Source organism: Amphiprion ocellaris, chromosome 1 (genome assembly GCF_022539595.1).
Source record: "Amphiprion ocellaris isolate individual 3 ecotype Okinawa chromosome 1, ASM2253959v1, whole genome shotgun sequence".
In the NCBI taxonomy this organism is placed as follows: Eukaryota; Metazoa; Chordata; class Actinopteri; family Pomacentridae; genus Amphiprion; species Amphiprion ocellaris.
In genome coordinates this window covers 15411778-15431906 of record NC_072766.1, presented here as the reverse complement: position 1 = coordinate 15431906, position 20129 = coordinate 15411778, and the positions used below count along the sequence as shown (strand labels likewise).

General features: G+C 39.4%; 1 protein-coding gene across 2 annotated transcripts in view; it reads right to left on the bottom strand.

Annotated features, from left to right (window-relative positions):
• Window positions 1–613: 613 nt before the first annotated feature.
• Window positions 614–20129, bottom strand: part of myom2b (myomesin 2b) — a 32117-nt gene continuing 12601 nt past the window's right edge. For both annotated transcript variants that reach the window (XM_023281757.3, XM_023281760.3), the window contains 28 exons: window positions 19874–19927; window positions 19656–19783; window positions 19292–19475; window positions 19002–19176; window positions 18765–18886; window positions 18462–18649; window positions 17996–18122; window positions 17682–17860; window positions 16622–16736; window positions 16284–16446; window positions 16050–16156; window positions 14868–14912; window positions 14235–14371; window positions 13857–14001; window positions 13311–13373; window positions 12889–12956; window positions 10907–11020; window positions 10082–10169; window positions 9357–9395; window positions 8325–8430; window positions 7534–7600; window positions 6477–6573; window positions 5770–5806; window positions 4038–4060; window positions 3885–3940; window positions 3703–3792; window positions 1558–1683; window positions 614–1154 (listed from right to left, as the gene is read on the bottom strand). In XM_023281757.3, the coding sequence (XP_023137525.2) occupies window positions 945–1154; window positions 1558–1683; window positions 3703–3792; window positions 3885–3940; window positions 4038–4060; window positions 5770–5806; window positions 6477–6573; window positions 7534–7600; window positions 8325–8430; window positions 9357–9395; window positions 10082–10169; window positions 10907–11020; window positions 12889–12956; window positions 13311–13373; window positions 13857–14001; window positions 14235–14371; window positions 14868–14912; window positions 16050–16156; window positions 16284–16446; window positions 16622–16736; window positions 17682–17860; window positions 17996–18122; window positions 18462–18649; window positions 18765–18886; window positions 19002–19176; window positions 19292–19475; window positions 19656–19783; window positions 19874–19927 (3053 nt within the window). In that variant the 3' untranslated portion in view covers window positions 614–944. The remainder of the gene's footprint in view (window positions 1155–1557; window positions 1684–3702; window positions 3793–3884; window positions 3941–4037; window positions 4061–5769; window positions 5807–6476; window positions 6574–7533; window positions 7601–8324; window positions 8431–9356; window positions 9396–10081; window positions 10170–10906; window positions 11021–12888; window positions 12957–13310; window positions 13374–13856; window positions 14002–14234; window positions 14372–14867; window positions 14913–16049; window positions 16157–16283; window positions 16447–16621; window positions 16737–17681; window positions 17861–17995; window positions 18123–18461; window positions 18650–18764; window positions 18887–19001; window positions 19177–19291; window positions 19476–19655; window positions 19784–19873; window positions 19928–20129) is intronic.

Here is a 20129-nt window from a genome sequence, read left to right as displayed (position 1 = left end):
GCCATCACTTGACAGTGTTGAAGAAGGGGCAGTGTGATGGCTGCTTTGTACAGTCAGACCTATTTCTCTCTGTACCTGTGTAAACATCTCTGTGAAAGATATTTTTAAAAACAGCATAGCATGAACGGCGATTTTGTTAGATGCAGCAGCGACTGGGAGCCGTGATTCTCAGCCCGTGTTATTTTGTACATCAGTACTGCGGGAGAGAGCTTCTCCCAGACTAATAAATGTGTAAATGATTGTGAGACTGAGCCAAACCACTGATCATGTTCAGAAGTGTATAGGCAGAGTGACTGCACAGCTCTCCACTAAGCCATGATGTGTGGGAATTGGCTTGGCCCCATCTTCAAGAGGTGGTGATTTTGGTGTTCAGCAGGATACTGATGAGGGCATATCAAAGCTAGTATTCCTAACATATCAAGTTTTTGTGTGGTGTAGGGTAACATGTTTTCAGACTGCATGCGCAGCATTGAGCGGCTGAGCAGATGTGTCCATGATGGTGACCGACCATATCTTCCATGTAATGTATCTTTTCTCATGTTGTATGTATTGATCTCTGTTTGTTTGTCAAACGTGGCTGCAAACTTCCAGTGTGAATTTAAAACACATTCCATTCTTTTTCCAGCAAATTTTATTGAAATTTCAGTTTCATCCCAGTTTCACTTTACTTAATTTTAGATTTTGTATTATTAAGATATGAGCTACTTTTTAATTTAATGTCATTCATTTTATTTATATATTTTTATTATTTTCATACAATAATATCTTGCTTTGTCAGAATTACAAGAATTGTTTTAGTTATCAGGGTTTTCTTGAATCTCTAATTTAATGCTAAGTGCGTTAGCTATGTTTTATTCCAGATAGACAACACAAAGCTATATGTGGTCTACATGTGTACCAGTGCATGAATAAGTTTCCTCCTCATTTATGACTGTCATGTTCTTTTACTTCCTGCGGGTAGGAGTGGGACTTTTCACCCCTCTTCCTGGAGCTGCCCTAGGAGGTGCGGGGCTGGGAGCAGAGGGGGCGGGGGCAGGAGCAGCCTGGGTCTTGGGCTGAGGGATCTCAATGGGGAGTTTAGGAGGGATGATTGTTTTAGGGGTCAGAGCTGGTTTTGCCTCAGGGATTTTCTCCCCATGGCGATACACACTGACCTGTAGAGGGGAAGAGAGAGACAAGGACATCATGTTAATATATTAGGAACATTTCCCATACAAGCAGAAAGCAGAAAAGAGTCTGAAAGGGTCATTCTGTTCATGCAAACATTGTACAGTACTGCAACAAACCATTTTAAGTCTTGCAGACAAAATATTCTGGGTCAGGTTTTGACTCGTTTATCTTTTATATTAACACTGTCAAATCAGGGTCAGACAGAAGTCACAAGGTCAAAAGCTTCTGCAGCCCCAAGCTCTAGCAGCTTCAGGCTGCTGTCATCATATAAAAATATCTCACTGTTAGGCACTATAGAAAAAGCAAGACTTTTGCCACAGATGATCAGAAAAATTTCACAGCTCTGAGTAAATCCAGCAATTTGTGCTACAAAGCATCGGCACTTACCACTATATCCACAGACTCCCCTCCGTATTTGTTCTGGACAATCATTGTATATCTCCCAGAATCCTCCATGGTAACACCTTTGATCGTCAGACTGGCAAACTTGCCCTGGTCCAAGGAGACCACATACTGGAAAAATCAAATCAAAGGTTAGAAAGGGAGCACATGGAGTTTGCTATGATTTATCATTTGAAATGTCTGTCACTTAAAGTTTGATTTAAAAATGGAATTTTCTCTTTGAAGGTGGCTTTGATTACTACCCTCGCTGAAAAGTACTGCTGCATGGACACGAGGACTAATGATGTATTCCAGTCTATAGTCTGTTCTATTTGGCTGAGTCCTGTTAGCTCACTCAAAATATGATGAAATTAAAGGGCAATAAAACATGTCCCGTCTGTCCGTCTTGAAACCACCAAAACAAAACTATCTATGTTGAAAGCCTTCAAAGCACACTTCTATGTACGATCTTCAGTCACCTGCGACCACATTCAGTACTTGTATTCTGACTCAAACCATGTGAGTGGTGTAGACAAGAGTACAGTATTTCAATTCCCACTCTCTCATACCTGCCCACTCATTTGTAAGGTCTAGACGTTAATACATTTTTATGGAGAGGCACTTGTAGCAGGCTAATTACATTCCTATTAAGAGAAACACTTGCCTTTAATTGTGAGAAATTAAAAGCTTTACTAGCCTAAAAATCCCAAAAATGATGGCCATTTTTTTAATTAACACATCATTTGGTCTTGGATAATTGTATTCATTTATTAGACCAATGTAGGTTAATCTGTGGGTTGCTTGTTTCTCTTTTGTTGGACTGATGAAAGGAAGCCGCTGTGTGAAAAACATTATCTGGTAATTATAGTTGTTTTGGTGACTACAATAGTAAGCAGAGCACAAGAAGCTCATGTTCAGTGACAAAATATACAGGTCTGTTTTTTCATCATCTGCTTCAATTCACCTCTGTTTATGCCTGTGCAGTTCTGCAGTCAAAACTGTTTCTATTCAGCAATATTATCAGAATCTGTATGTTTGTTTTTCTGTTATCTTCATATCCTCAGCAGCCTCTTCGGTAACTTGGTACAGGAGAGGCACTCCAGAGGTTTGGAAAACACACCACCAAGGACCTCAGTTCTTGTTTTAGACAGATTATTAGCAGGTGAGGGAATGAATAAAGAAGAGGGCAAACTTGAACAGAAATTCCTCCTGGACCCGGGTTTCTCAAACTTAAATCTTCAAAGCTGGTAGGAGCCGCAGGATCCTGATGCTGTTGAAAGAGCCTCTACTGACAAGGGACAGACTGTAGACTTATACTGGGTGGCAAGTAGGTCAATGAGTTATGAGAGGTAAATTTGTTCCATTACTGTTCAAGGAGTGTGCTGCTACTACTGACCTCAACGAAACTCCCCCAACAGGGGTCTTTTGTTTCCTTTAATCCTGGTCACCTCAGTGGTAAATATATGAAGAGCTTTGGCTTCATAGGGACTCCCAGCAGTCGGTTTCCAAAAGGAAACTGAAGCGCATCATTTGGGATTTTGTGTTTTATCTGTATAAATATTGTGTACTAATTGTTTCCTGAAATCCTGGTATTTTTTTCCTTTACTTTATATTCATTTACATGTAATTTTAAAGCAAATTTTGTCATTCTGTCAAGAATATTTCCTGATATTAGAGCCGTTATTGTAGTCAGGGTTGTGCAATGTTTTGACAGTGTAGGTTTTGCTCATTGTGCTACTATCTAAATTAATCCAGAGTATTGAAAACATTGACGCAAAGCCACAAAACATGACATAACACAGCATAGTTGAGTAGACTTGCACTGGAGTAGACTGTGGAAATTACGTAGTCCCACTACACATGTTAATAGAAACAATCTGTTGAAGCTATGTTGCATTAAAAAGATAATTAATCATGAGAAAGAAAGGAGGAGGTGGGTTTCTAAAGAAAATAAAGCTCAGAGTCAGGGACAGAAGTTGTATTTGGCAGGTAGGAAAAGAAAAACAAGGCACTGTTTAAAGAGCTGAACACGAACCAATGTGGTGCACATGACTCACATACACAATTTAATTATGTGCTTCAGTGACAAGTTAAAAACAAGTTGTGAAATACATTCTGATCCCTGTCATACCCGCTGTAAGAGGTAATTACCTGATCATCAGGTTCAACTTCTGCTCCATTCTTCAGCCATGACACCTGTGGTTTGGGGTCCCCACACACTGTACATGTTAAACTCAGTGTCTATAGAATGCAACAGAGGACTCATTAGAGAGACGTGTACACATACTGTGTGCTGAGACAGAAATTATAGTCACTCACTCATACACACCTACCTTCTTTTCCATAATGGTAACCACATCTGGCAGTCCTCCCACCACCTTACCACGGTCTGAAACAAACCATTGTTAATTTTATCAGCGATTCCATTTGCTTAATATTTTGAAATATTAAACAAAGAAACAATGAGAACAGGAGGTTAAACTCACTCTTCTCAGCGTAAGCCTCAGCCCTGAAACACACAGAAAGTCAAATGTTTTGTAAAAGTAGGATAATTATCGTATACAGTATAAAGAACAGCATGGTAACTGCAAATGTGCCTCCATCTGTGACTTTTAGAATAGTAACAGTATTAAATGCTTGTGTTATGTTTATTCTAGTCAGGTTGGTTCTGGTGAGCTTCCATTACCTGGCTCTGCACACTGACAATACAGTCAGTCTTCTTGTTATTTTTAGTTAACCAACGGTGGTCAGATGGTTTGCCAAAAGGTAGTCTGGATTTAGAGCCAGGCCGCATTATTCCATTGTTTACTCTAGGAGTTTTCTTAATCTTTTCCTGGAAAAAAAATTACATTGTTTCACGAGGGCTGTTGGAGCAGCATGGCATGACCAGAGGTCAGCCACAGGACCAGATGGCTGGGGGAACTCTGCTCTCCTCTTGGCATGTTGATGCTCAATCAAAAAGCCAACAGGGTGTCACTCGATTCAATGCGTTTGTAAAATCTTGTGCTTAAATGTCTCTCTTTGAATGTTAATTAAAAAAGGGATTTGGACAGTTTCCACTCTGCATGCAGCATTTAGTGTTTGGTGTTTCAATGTTTTTTTTCCAAATGGATTTGCAAGGATTCTGTGTGTGGGGTTTGCTTTGGCCCAATTAGCCAAAGGACCCAAAGGATCTCTGTTACCTGACTGCTTCTATTTTTAGCCTTGATTTTTATCTGGAATTACAATACACTGGACTTTTTCAGACTGGAAGGCTTGGACTTTTTGGATGCACTGTGAGTTTTGAAATCTTCAGCTTCTTCAATTTCACTATTTTAGCATTTACAAATACATCAAATGCAAACATGTAGGCTGTCTCGTACAGGAAACTCCATAAAAGCAATCTAATAGCTCAGTGACAGTTTTTGAACAGAACATTTCAAAAGAAGCAGCTCAGTGTGGAAAACACACATGAATAATTGGGATCTACTGTACTGTGCAAGCATTTTAGGCACTACATGTTTAGGTTCTTATCCGAGGAGACCCCAATCAGCATGACAATGGCTCCTGTCAGAGTCATGAGGAACTATCTTATGTGCTAAGAAGAATAGCAGCCATACAGTCGGTAATATGGCCCCTACAGAGCCCTTATCTTGACATCATACAGTCAGTCAGAAATTATATGAAGAGGGAAGACGCTGAGAAAACCTAAATCCACAGTAGAGTTGTGGCCCCAGGGACTTTGAACAAAGAGCTTACTGGTTGATGCTGTGTAGTCAGTCATGTTGAATTTCTACAATATTCAACAGAAGTAGTAGTAGCTGTGTCTCCAAACAGTGCAGCAGGATAGCGAACTGACTGAGAGCGATGCACAGTGCGCAGATTTTTGTAACCAGCTGGCTTGATTGAAGCGCTTTATGGATCTACATGCATGTTGCAGTCAAACTGATTATGTTGTGGATGCTACAGTTCAGCTCAAATTGCCTGAAATGGTCTGCAGGCTTTGCACCATTTCAACTTTTTTCATACAATCAAAAATATGTAAATCTAGTGATGGAAATATAGATTGGTTTCACTTCTGATAGATGTTATTTTAAGTTTTCAAATCCAATCAAAACTAGTCAGTCAAAATATCAATATTCATAGCGTTGGAGCGTGGGGGGAAACAGTGATTCACAATTAACAGTCAGTTTGATTAAAATATGCACATAAAGGAACAAGTAAAAAAAACATTCTTACTTGAGTTTTTGGAACTCAGCAAAAGCCTTCTCATATACTGTTAAAGACAAAAACAGAAAAGTCAGAGTCACAGTTCACAACACTAATGTCTCCTCGCTTTATTTGAGACCACCAGAAATCCATCTTTATGAAATAAAAACACTCAGCCCTGGCTTTAAATCTGGATCTGTTGCTTGCTTCTTCATGAGAACCCACAGCAGTGCTAACAATTCGCCATATTTTAGTGAAAATATAAGAACACTGCTTCTGGGATAGCTTTAGGAGGAGGTTCATAGCATGGCGCAATATTCAATATGTCAAAAATATAACTAAAGCATACTGAGAATATAGAAGGACACTGAGGTTGACTCTGCTGCATGAGGCGTTTGAGAAGCTTTAGTGCAGATTTTGATACTGTTTCTGAATGTAAACCTTTCCTTATTCAAATGCTTTGTAACAAGCATGAATTCAAGCTGACAGCAGCAGCAGGAGTGAACTGCAAACTTTTTACAACCCGTTTTCAGGCCTAAGGGGATGAGTGTTTGATCCTCAAAGCATAGTGTCTGATTGGAGCATCACTTGAAAGCCAAAGACTACAAATTGAAGTCAAGAGAGTCATAAAAATAAAGTGACTGTTGTTTCTACCTTTTTTTTTTTTTTTTTTTTTACTGAACTGTCAATAAAAAGAGGAAGCAACACTGAGACAGCAAGAGAGGGAAGATACTGACCATCACCACTAAGGTCCAGTGTGCGTTTATGTGAGTTTTCAGGGTCAGTGATCACGATGGAGTATAGTCCTTTATCCTTCTCCATTGGCTCAATCACCTGTGAATCAATCAGCCAATAAATCAGTCAGTCATGGATGCAATAAACCCATCAGCTCAGTCTGTGGCTTTTTTTTTAACCTGTGTGTTTGTAATGCAGACTGTATAAAAAAGATGAACGGGTCTGAAAAATGAAGTCATTGTGGTCGTAAACCTGCATTATCTGTAAAGGCCAACAGGGGGCGACTCCTCTGGTGCAAAAAAGAAATCAGATTGTGCAAAAGTATGTGAGGAAATGATCCTACTTGTCACTTGCTCTGTTAACTCTGTTAATATTTTTTTTAACAGATTTATGGTCTCATTTGCTAGATTCACATCTCCTTCAATGCAACACGATGTTACCATTGTAAATTATTTTCACAATTAGAGTAAAATAGATGACACAACAAGGTCTGGTTTACGCTGTGACTACCTGGTGATTGAAAAGTCGTAAAAGCCAATCATGATGACCTTGCAATCAGGATAGAGGCATAGTAATTAGGCTAGCGTTAACTGATGACTTAAAATGGATCTGACCCAGAACCGAGCAGCACATATCTGCTTTTATAGAACCAAGATGGAAACTTGCCAAACTTAATCCCTCAAAACTTTAGTTCACAAACTAATGGGTGATTTCATGGTGGCTACGTCCATCTTTTCTATACAGTCTATGGGTTTTAAGTCATACTTTAAATGAGATTTATTCATTTTCTGAGTAATTGCAATTCTAAAGCTTTCTGACAAACAAGAGCAAGACACGCTGCTTAATGAATCCCATTTAATTAATCTTAAAGTATTTTTATCCATTATCTGGCTATCCCTTGTGACTATTAATGTAGTTCATCTCAAAGTTTACCCAGTATTGTCTCTGCAAAGGCACTTTGAGGACTTTTTAGGCAACAAAGATGGGCAGTAGTGCTTTATTGTCCTAAAATTAACCATGTGTCAGCTGCCCAAGAAGCAATACAGGAGACATTAATACCTCCATTGTTGCCATAGCAGGGGTTCCTCCAATCATAATCTTGTCACTGTGGGCGAGTTTGGTCTCACTGAGGAGAGGACAAAAGAGGAGAGGTTAGCTTGTATGTGTGTGTAGTGTTATGATCTGATGTGAGTGGGTGAAACATGTTTCAGAGGTAATGGAAAGTCATGTTTACGAGCCTGTCTAATGTTACGCCTATCTGTGGCTCTTACATACGCTCACATAAAAGGACAGGAAGACGTTGAAATAAAATCTCCATCATTTTTCGTCATTGTATTTCTCTTGGGTATTTTTCTTTTTGTCCTTTCTTCGTTCTTCCTTTTTCTCTGTTCACTTGCTTTCATTCTACAACCCCTCCCTCCACATTTTATAATCTCTAGGGTAAGACAGAGTGCTGTTAAGTGCAGAAAAACCTTGCTTCTTTATAGAAAATGATAGGGGTGTGATTTCTGTCACAAAACAGGGCAATTTTACTGCAACAACCAGGATAATGAAAACACTTGCCAGCAGCCATCACATGTTTTATTATGTGGCTTATTGTTTTTGCCACTCCTGGCAGTTTTACTTGAGAGAAAAGAAATAATAACGTGTTTGTGGTCAGCACGTTTATAGGAAGACTTAAAGAAATACTCCTAAAAAAACAGTGCTATGACTGCAAATACTGGAGTCGCTCTTGTTCTTATATCCTTCTGTCTTCCTCATCTTCATCATCTTATTCCTAGTATCGGTGGTTGTAGTTGTGTCTATAGTTGTGATGGTAAGAAGGGTGTTTTTACTATCTAATTCCTTACCCATGATACCAGGTGATGTTCATCTCTGATGTGTAATACTTCATGTGACACTGTAGCTGAATGCCCGTTGCTGTGCAGTTAATAACCAGCTCTGCTGCACTGGCTCCTGAAGGAGGTGACGGTGGAGATAGAGGTTATGGAGAGCACATTTTAAATCAAATCAACATGTTTCCTACCTGCTGCTGGATAACCTGGCCTTGCTCTGCTGTGAGAGCTACAGCATGCATAACAGAACTAATCAAAGAAAATGAAACTTCCATTCATAGCCATTTGTAGTATCTACTTTAAGATTGAATTTTTTATGTTGTCTTTGTCCAGCTTGGAGAACAGAATTGTACTAATAAAGCAGAGTGCAGATTTTAGAGTGCAGACTTTTTGTATGCTGCCATTCAGGAAGACACTTCTATCATGTTTTATTAACTTTTTTGAAAGCCATTATACCTAAAAGGTATTTTATACTTCACTATGTCTGTGTGGGACTTTGTTCACTGCACATTACTAGTGGACAAGTGCATCATCCACCTGGTCACATCACCATGGTTTCCCATTATCACAGTAATGAACCCTCTTCTCTGAAACCACTGCTGTAACAGTTGCTGCAGAGCTGTCAACTGTCTCTTAAAATAGGAGTAAGATGCTCCTCCACACTGTCACTGTGACAGCGCAGTGGAATTTTAAAGTGATTTCACCACATGATGGCATGATGGCCAAATGCTTCCAGCATGACAACTTCTGCCACATGCTGATAAGTGTGTGTATGTGTAGCACTGGGGTTTTTCAAACAGAAACCTATCAGCCTGGTGATGGATCAACTAAATCACTTATCACTGTGGTGTGATTGTGCCATGTTAAATTTAGATAATTTGAACTGGATCCCTGCAGTGGGTAGAGGATGATGCCGGTGATGTTTAGCAGTGTTTATAATATGGATATATGTCCATGTGATAATTGATGTTTGTGTATTCACTTCTGTGCATGTGTGTAGGTGTGTGTGTGTGTGTGTGTGTGTGAGTGTAGAAAGCAGATACCTACCAGCCAGTTGGCTGAGCTTGTTTATGGCATCCTCAAAGACTAGAGGAGAGGCAGAGTAACATGGGGTCAGGGAAAAAATCAGTCATATGGAAAGGCGTTATGCTGCCCTCTCGTGGCTGCATTCAGAACTCAGTAAGGAAAGATTAAAATTTAACACTGTTCCTTCTTCAATAGTCTGAGTCTAAATTTAGGAGAAACTGTCTCTATATGTGACTTACTGTCCCTGTTGCCTTTAATAAATTGATTATTTCTGTAATTTTGAAATAAAACAATATGAAAAGGTGCGTTTGTCAAATAATCTCTTGCTTGAGGCCTCATGTACTAACAGCTAATACAGGAGGGATAAAGTATAATCAGAAAAGGACAGTAATGATCAGTTCTGCCATCAAAATGCATAAACAAGTGCAAGCTTGAAGGACAACAGGGAGCAGCTTAGGTTTGTTTTACACAAACTTTTACAGCAAAATTCAAATGTATCTTATCTAGAATCAATACAGCCAGCAGCTGAGCAAGCTTTCAACTGGCAAGAAATGTTTTTTTTTTTAAGTAGAGAGAAAAGCGAAGTTGGGGTTTGTTAAACATTTAAGAGTTTTTCATGTAGAGATAGGTTTATACTTTTCACAAAATGTTACTTTACACATTATCATTCATTCTTGCTCAACTAGACAGTAAACTATTCCAATAATTAAACAGTAAGTGAGAATAAGTAAGAGACTTGCATTTACTTTTTCCAGAGATGTCAATTTGGCTCATATCTTTTCCTCTGTCGTCACTGATGGTGGCCTTATAAACTCCTGTTGTCTTCAGAGAAAACTGGAGAAGAAACAAGGGCACACAGGGAACACAAATTTCTTGAATGTGAACACATGGTGAAGTGTTATTTTTGAATAAAGTGTCCTTATTTTTAGGTCCACAGAGATGCAATAAATTGTGTAACAATGCAGTATTTTTATGACCTAGAAAATCACTGAACAAAATATTGCAATCATTCCTTGATTTGTTATAGTTACTAAACTGCACCGAACCTTGATGTGTATGCTTGTAAGACATAATAGCATTGTAGAGTTTCTTTATAGCCTTCAGAAGATTAAAGCTATGTTGCAGGACTTTTACATATCGATGAATGTCTGTTACATTCAATCCTGTGGCATACAAGTTACTACAATGCTGATTAAGCCCGTAAGTTCCTGATACATCTCTGCATTTTGAAGTATTGTATTGAGCTTTAAATCTGGTGCCTGTAGAAGTATTCCCACATGGCAGCTGTGTTTTATGTCAACTAGCAACGCTTCATATGCCAGAGTTAAGAGGGAAGCAACTACAGTGAAACAGACAGAGTAGGCTACAGCAACTCTGGTGAAGACTATAATGGAAAAGCTAAGGAAGCATTCCAGAGAGGTTTCTGATGCTCCAGATAAAAAAGAAATTCAGAGGAAGGATTACAGAAAATGATCAGTGGAGATGACATACTTCATGAGCACACGTTGGCAGTGTTTGTGTAATTAATCTCATTGTCAAAAGGGGGAGACCAAATTTCAGTGTGCACTTACCAGTTTAATTGGCAGTTTACAAACTCCTGATCCGAGGTCAGGTTTCACATCAGGGATGATCTCTGTGTCTTCTTTATACCAGTGAAACTCTGATTCCTTCTTCAAGTTAGCAACCTGCAATAAAGAACGTAATTCAAACATTCAGTATCATTTTCACAAACAAGAAAGGGAAGTTTATGCTTCTTTTATAACCTCTATATAACATATCATCAAATGCCTAGTCCTTTAATGAAATCCTGGGCTATTTATCAGGTCCATTAGAGATGTTCTGTGAGCAAAATCAGGGATATAAATACGCTTCACCTTTGCTGTTAGTGATGTCATTAATGTTACATATCTCACATTTAACATTTTATGACTCATTCCGAGCTGCAAAATTAGACATGTAAGTGAGGAGTATAAAATTTTGTTTATGTGGTGGTTTAACGAGGCTGAGAGATAAAGTTGGATGCATTGGTTTGGGAAAGTAAAGGAAGTAAACCCCTGCAGGAAATGGATTAAATGGGTATAACTGAAAAACAAATCTTTTGTGAAATGTTCATGCATCTGCGATTTTTCTCTCTCTTTTTCGCAGCATGTTTATGATCTGCCCACAGATTTTCAATGATGTTCAGGTCAGGAGAGTCTAAAAGCTCCAGCTTGTGATCCATGCAGTGTATTTCTAACCACATACTGAACAGCTGGCAAGACAATTTTTTTTCCAAATCTGCTCCTTTTTACTCCACACAGTGATTGTGGCCAAAGATCTTTTGATTCCATCGGTCCACAGCACTTGATTCCAAAATGATTTTTGTAGGGTTGTTCATATGTTGCTTTTCATACCTCAGTAGTTGATTATAGTGACAAACTTGCATCCTTCTCTTCTCTACGGTGCTGCATATACCTATGCAGGTTTTATTTCACCTTTCTGCCCAACACCCTAGAAAACGTTCTTGGTCATTTAGATCTTGTCTTGACTTTCAGTTTTCCTTAGTTGCTGTTTTCTTAATGACATTTCAGCCAGTGGAAACTGCAAGCTTGAAGTGCTTTGAAAGTTTTTTTTTATAGCCTTCTCCTGCTTTGTAGGTATCAGTTATCTTAATCTCAGTTCCTCAGTCAGCTGCTTAGAAGAGTCCAAGATTGTTGAATGTTACCTCATTTGAAGAGTCAGAGAATGTGTAATCTGTAGAAATGTCATCAGCTGATAATGTCTACTTAAAATTCTTTAACTGCTGTACAAGTCCAAACACATCAATAAAGATCTCTCCAGTTCATGCAGTTGGCAGGCATTCCATAAATAGCTGTTTAAATTTTTGCTATTTTTTAATTTAATGAGCTCAAAGGTAACGGTGCATTAATATTTGAAGAAAGGCTCATTTCTTTATCTCTGTTTGCTGTAGAGTTAGCATTTATTTCTTTTTACTTCAAAAATCGACACAATATATAAATTGCCAGGGGTTGCCCAAATGTTTGCACGTAACTGTACCTAAACTCTTCTACTTTAGGCAGTTACTCCCACCCACTTTATGGATTGAAAAAAAATCCACTGTTTCCACCAAGACAACTTTAGGCTGTTTTTGTTTTCAAGAATATATTGTACACTAAATAATCACTGTCACCAAATACAAATGAGCACATTTCTGGAACATGCTCGGTGTTTACGCCTGCTCTGTACTGGTACACACAACATTCACTCTTAATTTAGCGCATGAATGTTTGCTGCATTTCTTCACATGCAATGTGCTGAACTGACAAAGTGATTGAACAGATGTCAGCTTGAGATTGTCTCGGGGCATACAAACAACCCTTAAATCTTAAATTGGTCTTCCTAATATACTTCATGCTAACAGAACCCAGACAGCCTAATTCTGGATATAACCATTACATAGCATCGTGGCATCTTGCATTCAGCCTCCGCAGTATGCCTTGTAAGATATTTGCATGCCATCCTATCTTTTATTTAGTCTAAGTAATCAATAATTATTGAGTTTAGCTGTGTTTACCTTACAGATCAGTGTGACAGAGCAGTCATCTCCAACCTGAAGTGACAGGAACTCACTGAAGTGGGGACCTGGGGTGAATAGAAGCCAGAGAGAAAGGGACAAAGTTTCTACAAAGTACTTGTGGAATTGTCCTTTAGCCAGTTTTTAATACAAAATACCATTGTGGAATCTTCATATGAACAGAAGCTGTTTTATAAATTTCAAAATATTCAATTTATTCGGTAGTGAACTCCAATTGAAATGGGTCCATTTTGAGTTTTCAGGTTCTGGCTCTTATTTTATGCAACGACACTATTTCCACTTCTATCCCATATACTCACTGATTAGTTGTGTCCCAGGCAACAGAGTGGTTTGTTGATGTCAGGCTAGGAAGAGTAAAGCTCATACAAGATTAAAAGTGGATGAGGTTTTGTATTTTTTACCTTCTTTGACTCTGATGTACTCTCTTCTCTGGTAGTCAGCCTCAGCCAACGCTGCCTTGAAAGCTGCGTTCACATACAGATTCAAATAAACACAGAATAATTTAAAGATCAAAGTGTTGCCAGTAGTGGCTATAGATACTTTCTCTGGATTACCTAGCTAATGGCCCCCTGTATGAGAGTGGAATCATGATTTATCAAAGCAAGCATCTTTATTTCAATCTAGGGGCGCCCTTCACATTTATCAACTTAATACATGATGTATTCTCTTTTTTGCTAGAGATGCAGCAAATCTACTGCCAAATATACACATATATGCTTTATGCTACATATGTCTCAATAGGCTGTGTTCATTCTGTCAAAGGCTTGCCAGCATATCAGCTAATTAGCAAGGAGAAAAATAAGAGTTAGAATATGGCAAGTATGAATGTGGTTTAATGCCACAGTTGCTTAGGTGCTAGAGTGTGGTGGGGTTATACATGCTTTGGCCAGTTTAGAAACACATTGCAGATGCTGATTAGGCCAACGGTCAGACTTAGCCTATCTCACCATCTCCAATCAGAACCAGTGAGCTCTGTGCTTTGCCTCCTCCGTCTGTGATCTGGCAGGTAAATGTCCCCTCATTTTCCTCGGTGAAATGGTCCATGATGAACTCAATGATACCTGTGGAGACGTTGTGACCCATCTTGTTGGGCTGCAGAAAAATAAAGATGTATTGTAAAACAATAGGCCACACGTACTTGATGACAGACTTTAGGAATATGGATACTTTCTCACTATGATGACGGCTTTCATACTGCAACAAACAGCTTATTTAAATTAACCACTGTTGAGCAGGCAGTCAGTTTGTTCACCTAAAAGCCATGAAGTAAAATTTCCAACTCTCATCAGTATGTTTTCCCTTCTTAAAACTACAGTGTATCTTACATCAGCTCCAGACAGTTCCTTGTTGTTGGCAAAGAATTTGTAGGTGACATGGGAAGAAATCTCTTCAGCCTGCAGCCAGAATCTCATTCTGCCTCTCTCCAAAATCTTATAGGCCAATTCAGACTTCAGTGGGATGACTAGAGGAGAAGAGAGAGGAAGGTTAGGGGTGAGAGGAGAGGAGAAGGAGAGGAGAGGAGAGGAGAGGAGAGGAGAGGAGAGGAGAGGAGAGGAGAGGAGAGGAGAGGAGAGGAGAGGAGAGGAGAGGAGAGGAGAGGAGAGGAGAGGAGAGGAGAGGAGAGGAGAGGAGAGGAAGAGAGGAATTGAGTCAGATGGGAGGCAAAAGAACAGCAGATGTGAACGGTGGTTAGGCAGGTGATGCAAAAGCAGGTAAGAGTTTTGGTTTTTTTTTGGATCAAATAAAAAGAGAAATATGCCCCTAAAAGAAAAGAAGTCGGAAAGGTTCAAAGCAGCCAGAAGAAAGCAAAGTGAAAGCACGAAAGGGAGAAACAGAGAAATGGAGAGTAGGTAAGACAGATTAAGAAGCAGCAGAGAAAAACTTGTAAGAGAAGAGAGATTAAAAGGGCCAAAGAGAGAGATTATGAGAAATCGAAAGAGTCAGCCAGAGGTACTTACTTGGATGTCTGATATCATAGCTGAGTGCCAGCATCTTTGCTAACTCTGAAACATAGAGACAACTTATTAATTTCATGCCGTCTTGGGCACAAACAAGCAATTAAAATACACACTGCACTTGATGCATTGATGTAATTTTACCGTGCACTTTGATGGAGTATTTCAAGTAGCAGGTTTGGAGCTGGAGAAGTCACTACTTTAATTGTGCTTAATAGGAGGATGAAGATAAATGCATAAACACTTTCACACTGAAACAAATGTAGTCATAGGGAAGACACTGCATCTGGACTCAATGTTCTTCATCGCCTAGAACTGGACTCAAAGGCTCACTCTGCAACTCCTCCAACAAACTGCATTATGAGTTGGTGCATTAAATTATTCGAGCCTTACCAAGTACCTGTGATATAAGTGAAACAAATGAAGCCTTGCATAGTCGGAGTTCAGAAATTATTGTGAGTTACAGCGAAATAACTGTAGGCCAAATGGGAAGCAATCAATGGAAGGCACACTGAATAACATATTATAGCCTAGTAGCATAGTGGTGCAATAGAAGGAGAAATCCTGTGAAACTTTCTGACAGAGAGCCTTTTGCCATGAAGGCATAGTGGTAAAACACACACACACTGCCCCAAGCTTGGAGAAATAATGTGTGCAACGTGCTCTGTTGGAATTCATCAGATTTGCAGTGAAATTGTTCATTGCCTACATGCCAGCGAGATCGTTTATAAGTACGGTCTCATTGCTTTCATCTTTACTGCATCCTACACAGAGCCTTAGTTCTTCGATACACAGTTTCCTTTTGATTTTTGCTCGTCTGTACTTTTGATGTACTTGTCTGGGTGTTGCTGTACAGCTGTTGAAATTTTCATGATCAAGACATGAAAGATATTTGCATGCGCTGCTTTAACACGGAGAGGAAATGAATATTTTATGTAATTTAAAGTTATGTAAATGTTGATGAGATAATGAAGATGATAATGGCAACAGTTCAGATGATGGTATGTCAAAAAGAATATTATAAAGTGGTAGTCCAAGCTGTGAATACTTGTCACATATTACATTTCACAAGTGAAAGTTGCAGATTCTCTTTTCTTTTATGATTTTCTGTACATTTTGAAAGCCATAGCTTGGCTGGTTGTTAAGCAGCAGAACTAGACTTGCACAGCGATGAATGAATCCTACCTTCAGCAGAGATTGTATAGCTGGATGACACCCCCTCTGTGTTAGTGACAGAAACAGAGTAGGTCCCAAAGTCCTCTTTATCTGCATTCTTAAAGATCAGCTTAGAGCTGAGATTGAGGGCAGAAAAGACACAGACAAAGACAGATGGAGAGATGTTGCACATAAAAGACTGGAATAGTGTGCAATTGATTGCATATTCACAGTTTTTTTGTAGTTGTGTTTATGTGGTCTTACTGGCTGCCTTCCGTCTTAATCACTACTCCTTTAGAGAAATCTGTGATTTCTTTATAGTCTTTCTTCCAGATGAACTGAGAGCCCTCGTTCATTTGGCAAGCCTCAAATGATAGAACGATGTCACCTGACTTCTCATCCACAACACAGGACACCTCCTGGGCACCTTCAAACACAGAAAAATACACACAAATTTTTAAATTATAGCTATTTCTATACCAAAAAAATTGCACAGAAAGCCTTTTGAGACCATGTATTTCGGTGACAGAATAACCATGAGAGACCTTAAGAGACTGAGTAAGTTCAGTTTTATAATCCTCCACTGTCTGATGAAAAATTACCTTCCACGGCCTTGGCAGTCACAGAGTCAGAGGCCATTGAGGCCATACCCACTCCTGCAGCATTGACGGCACGCGTTCTGAACACATAGCTAGTGCCCACCTCCAGACCTGTTACCTAGGAAACAGACAGACAAGCGAAGCAACAAGTCAGTGGGAGGAAGAGAGCTATGAATGCTGGGTGACAGGTGAAGCCATCCTCAGTCTGGACAGATTTGACAGGTGCATGAGATGGTGGCAACAGTAGTACATTTTAAGACCCATCAGTTACTGGAGCAAGTAAATGCTAGTAAGCTCTAGCCAGCTGCACTGGGGCCTATTATTGTTTTTTTGTTTTAAGTAATGAATGTCATAACTTCATATTTATTCACACATTGTTCATCTGTAATTTAAGCCCTCTGAGGTAAGCCCACATTATATGAGAAATGCATTAAATCCAGTCATCTGTCAAATAAATACAATAATTGTCATCTGACTTGCCACTGTCACATGTGAGATAAGTCACCTATTTGCTGCAACTTTTTTGTAGAGCTACAAAAAATATTGATTTACCTTTTGGTACTGTACATAAACCCAGTAATTGTTTACTATGTCCACTAGATGTCAGTGTCGGTCAGTTTAATGTGCTGCACCACTGCATTGCATACACAGGGGAATAAAAGACTTTAAGCTGCTACTGACAGCTGAAATGTAATAAAGCAACATTTAAAAACTACACAGTTGCAAGCAGAAGCCAATAAAAAGCTACGTGGAGAGAAAGTAACACAGAGCTGAAGACATTGTTAATTTAAGAAACATAAAATGCATAATAGCTGTTTCAACAGTCAGCTTTCAGTTTGCCCGTAATATTATTTTACACTATAAATTGCACAAGAGATACTCCAATTTCTTTTATGCTGTTCCAGAAGCATTTTTAAAGATTTTTTTTAAAGCTATATCATAATGTAAATGCCAAATTATATATTATTCAGATATTATTATGAATGGATCCCAGATAAATATTTATTCTGGTAACTCAAATAAGTGAACAGTAAGAACCATAAATTATATGAGATGCCCTCACCTTCAGGAAGCGGTGACTGACAGCTGTCTCATTGGCTGTGGTCCAGTCAGAACTGCCCTTCTTTGCATACTCAACATGATAGCCTGTGATTGGTCCAGAACCAGTATAGACGGGCTTCTGCCACTCAACCACCACTGAACTATCTCTCACTTCACAGAAGCTCAGGTCATACCCAGGACCTATACAACACACAGAATTAGGGGACGAGAAGGACAATTCACATTTTGTCTTACCAAACCCAGTTATGGTAGGACATGTACAGGCTAGTTATTTGTTTAGGTGTATCAGTGCATCAGAACAGGATATGTACTGACCAGGCTCTGGCATTGTCCAGGCCTCACATGTAAAGTCAGCTGAATGTTTGGACGCTGGTCCGAGGCCAGCCAGGTTGGCTGCGTACACCTGGAACTGGTAGGTTGCTCCCTCTTTCAAGTCTTCCACCTGTCAGCATAATATTACCATGGTTACTGTCTTAAACAAAATGGACATGCCACTTTATATTCCAGCAATTTGACTGTGCACAAGAATGACCAACTGCAGTAGTCAGTAAGAGATTTGTAAAAAAGCTGCATATCTAGCATTCCAACCTCATCCGTATTTTGTTTTTAAAGTGTGAAAACTGAGCCAGCCACTGATAAAACTGAGTTGTTATCTGGCTTAACTTTGCTGTGGTATCAGAGAGGAGCTTACCTGCAAATTATGCAAATAGTAGCTCCATCTTCTTTAATTTCGATGTTTTAAGGTGAGTAAGTAAGTAAAGATAAAAAACAGGCACTTTACCTTGTAAAGCCTTTCTGTGAGCGGTGGGATATGAACCTCTCTCCACATAGTTGTTCCACTGCGTCTTTTATCTACATAATACTCCTTGATTGGAGCGCCTCCAGAGCGAAGAGGCTTCTTCCAGTTCAGAACCATCGAATGGCCATCGCAGTTCAGCAGTGCAACGTCATAGGGAGCAGAGGGGGAGGCTAAAAAATAAACAGGACTGAATTTTAATTCCTAAAATTTCCATCGTTTATAAAATGGGGGGAAAAGATCATTATTATCATTTTTAATTGTGATAACAAATTTGACAATACTGACTGAGAGCAGCCTTGACAGTCAGAGGTGCAGACTCCTGGGATTCATCGCTGAGACCGAGCTCATTGATAGCCTGGACACGGAACACATAGGTTTCTCCTTTGGTCAGACCACTAACCACAAACCTGAAGAAACAGAATCACATGCAAAGCCCGTAAGTGTTGTTTTCATAGCTTTTCCTGCTAACAGTCAGAGAAAAGGCATATTTATGAGCAGTAGAATTTTTCCTTGAAAACATACTTTGTGTTTCTGTGAGGTTTGTGATTGGCTGAGGTCCAGTCCTTGGAGCCCTTCACACACTGGTCAATGTAGTAGCCAATCAGATTGTTGGGTTCTTTTGGAGGGGCCCACTGGATGAGGACAGAGTTGTCTGTTTCCCTTGTGGCAATGACTTGACCTGGAGCAGATGGTACACCTAAAGACAACAAAACAGATAAAATTAATAACTCACCAGTAGCTCAAGTGTGGATTTCTTCCACTGTTGTAGAAAATCTGTTGTCCTGTATACAAAGAAAATTGCTGAAACAGACCTTTGAGTTCCTGGGTCTCAATCGGCCCAGTTGGCTCAGAGGGCTCACTAGTTCCATAGATATTGGCAGACGAAACTCTGAATTTATATTGTTTGCCCTCCGCCAGGTCAAAGACAGCATAACGGGGAGATCGAATAGGGACCTGAGTGTTAACACGCTGCCATGCACCACTGTCCAGCAAGCACTGTGGGGACACAAAGAGACCAAGGAAAGTTTATTTATTTATTTATTTTTTAACAGATAGTACCAAATATAGCACAAAAATATAGCTGTCTACTTACAACTATTGTATAGAGTGATTCATAAGCAGTATTATACAGAACAGTATGGAATTAATTAGCAACAGTATGGAATTATCTGTTACCTTTTCTATGTAGTACCACATGGGAGCAGTGCTGGAGTATGCCGGGGCTTTCCAGCTCAAAACAACATATGTTCTGTCTGTTTCTGAGGCATACATTCCTGATGGAACACCTGGAGGCTTTCCATCAGCTGCACCGAAAAACAAATAAATACACACAGATTATTAGAATATTTAACAAATACATCATTTAGGAATACTGTTCTTAATTAAAATCGCACCTTCAACTTCATCGTGGTAAGACACAACATCCAGTTTTCCTCCGAGCTTCTTGGCTGCAGGAGGACAAAAGACACTATCATCAGTTTGCTGGAAGTGGATGTTGAAGTTACTTCAGACAGACTTCAAATGTAAATCTGGATCATTTTCCTGTAGCCATCTACTGCTTGCAAATATATATTCACTACAAACCTCCTCTGTGATTTAAATAAAAACTGATCATGTAACGCTGTACAGTGTCTAACATGCTGTCCCACA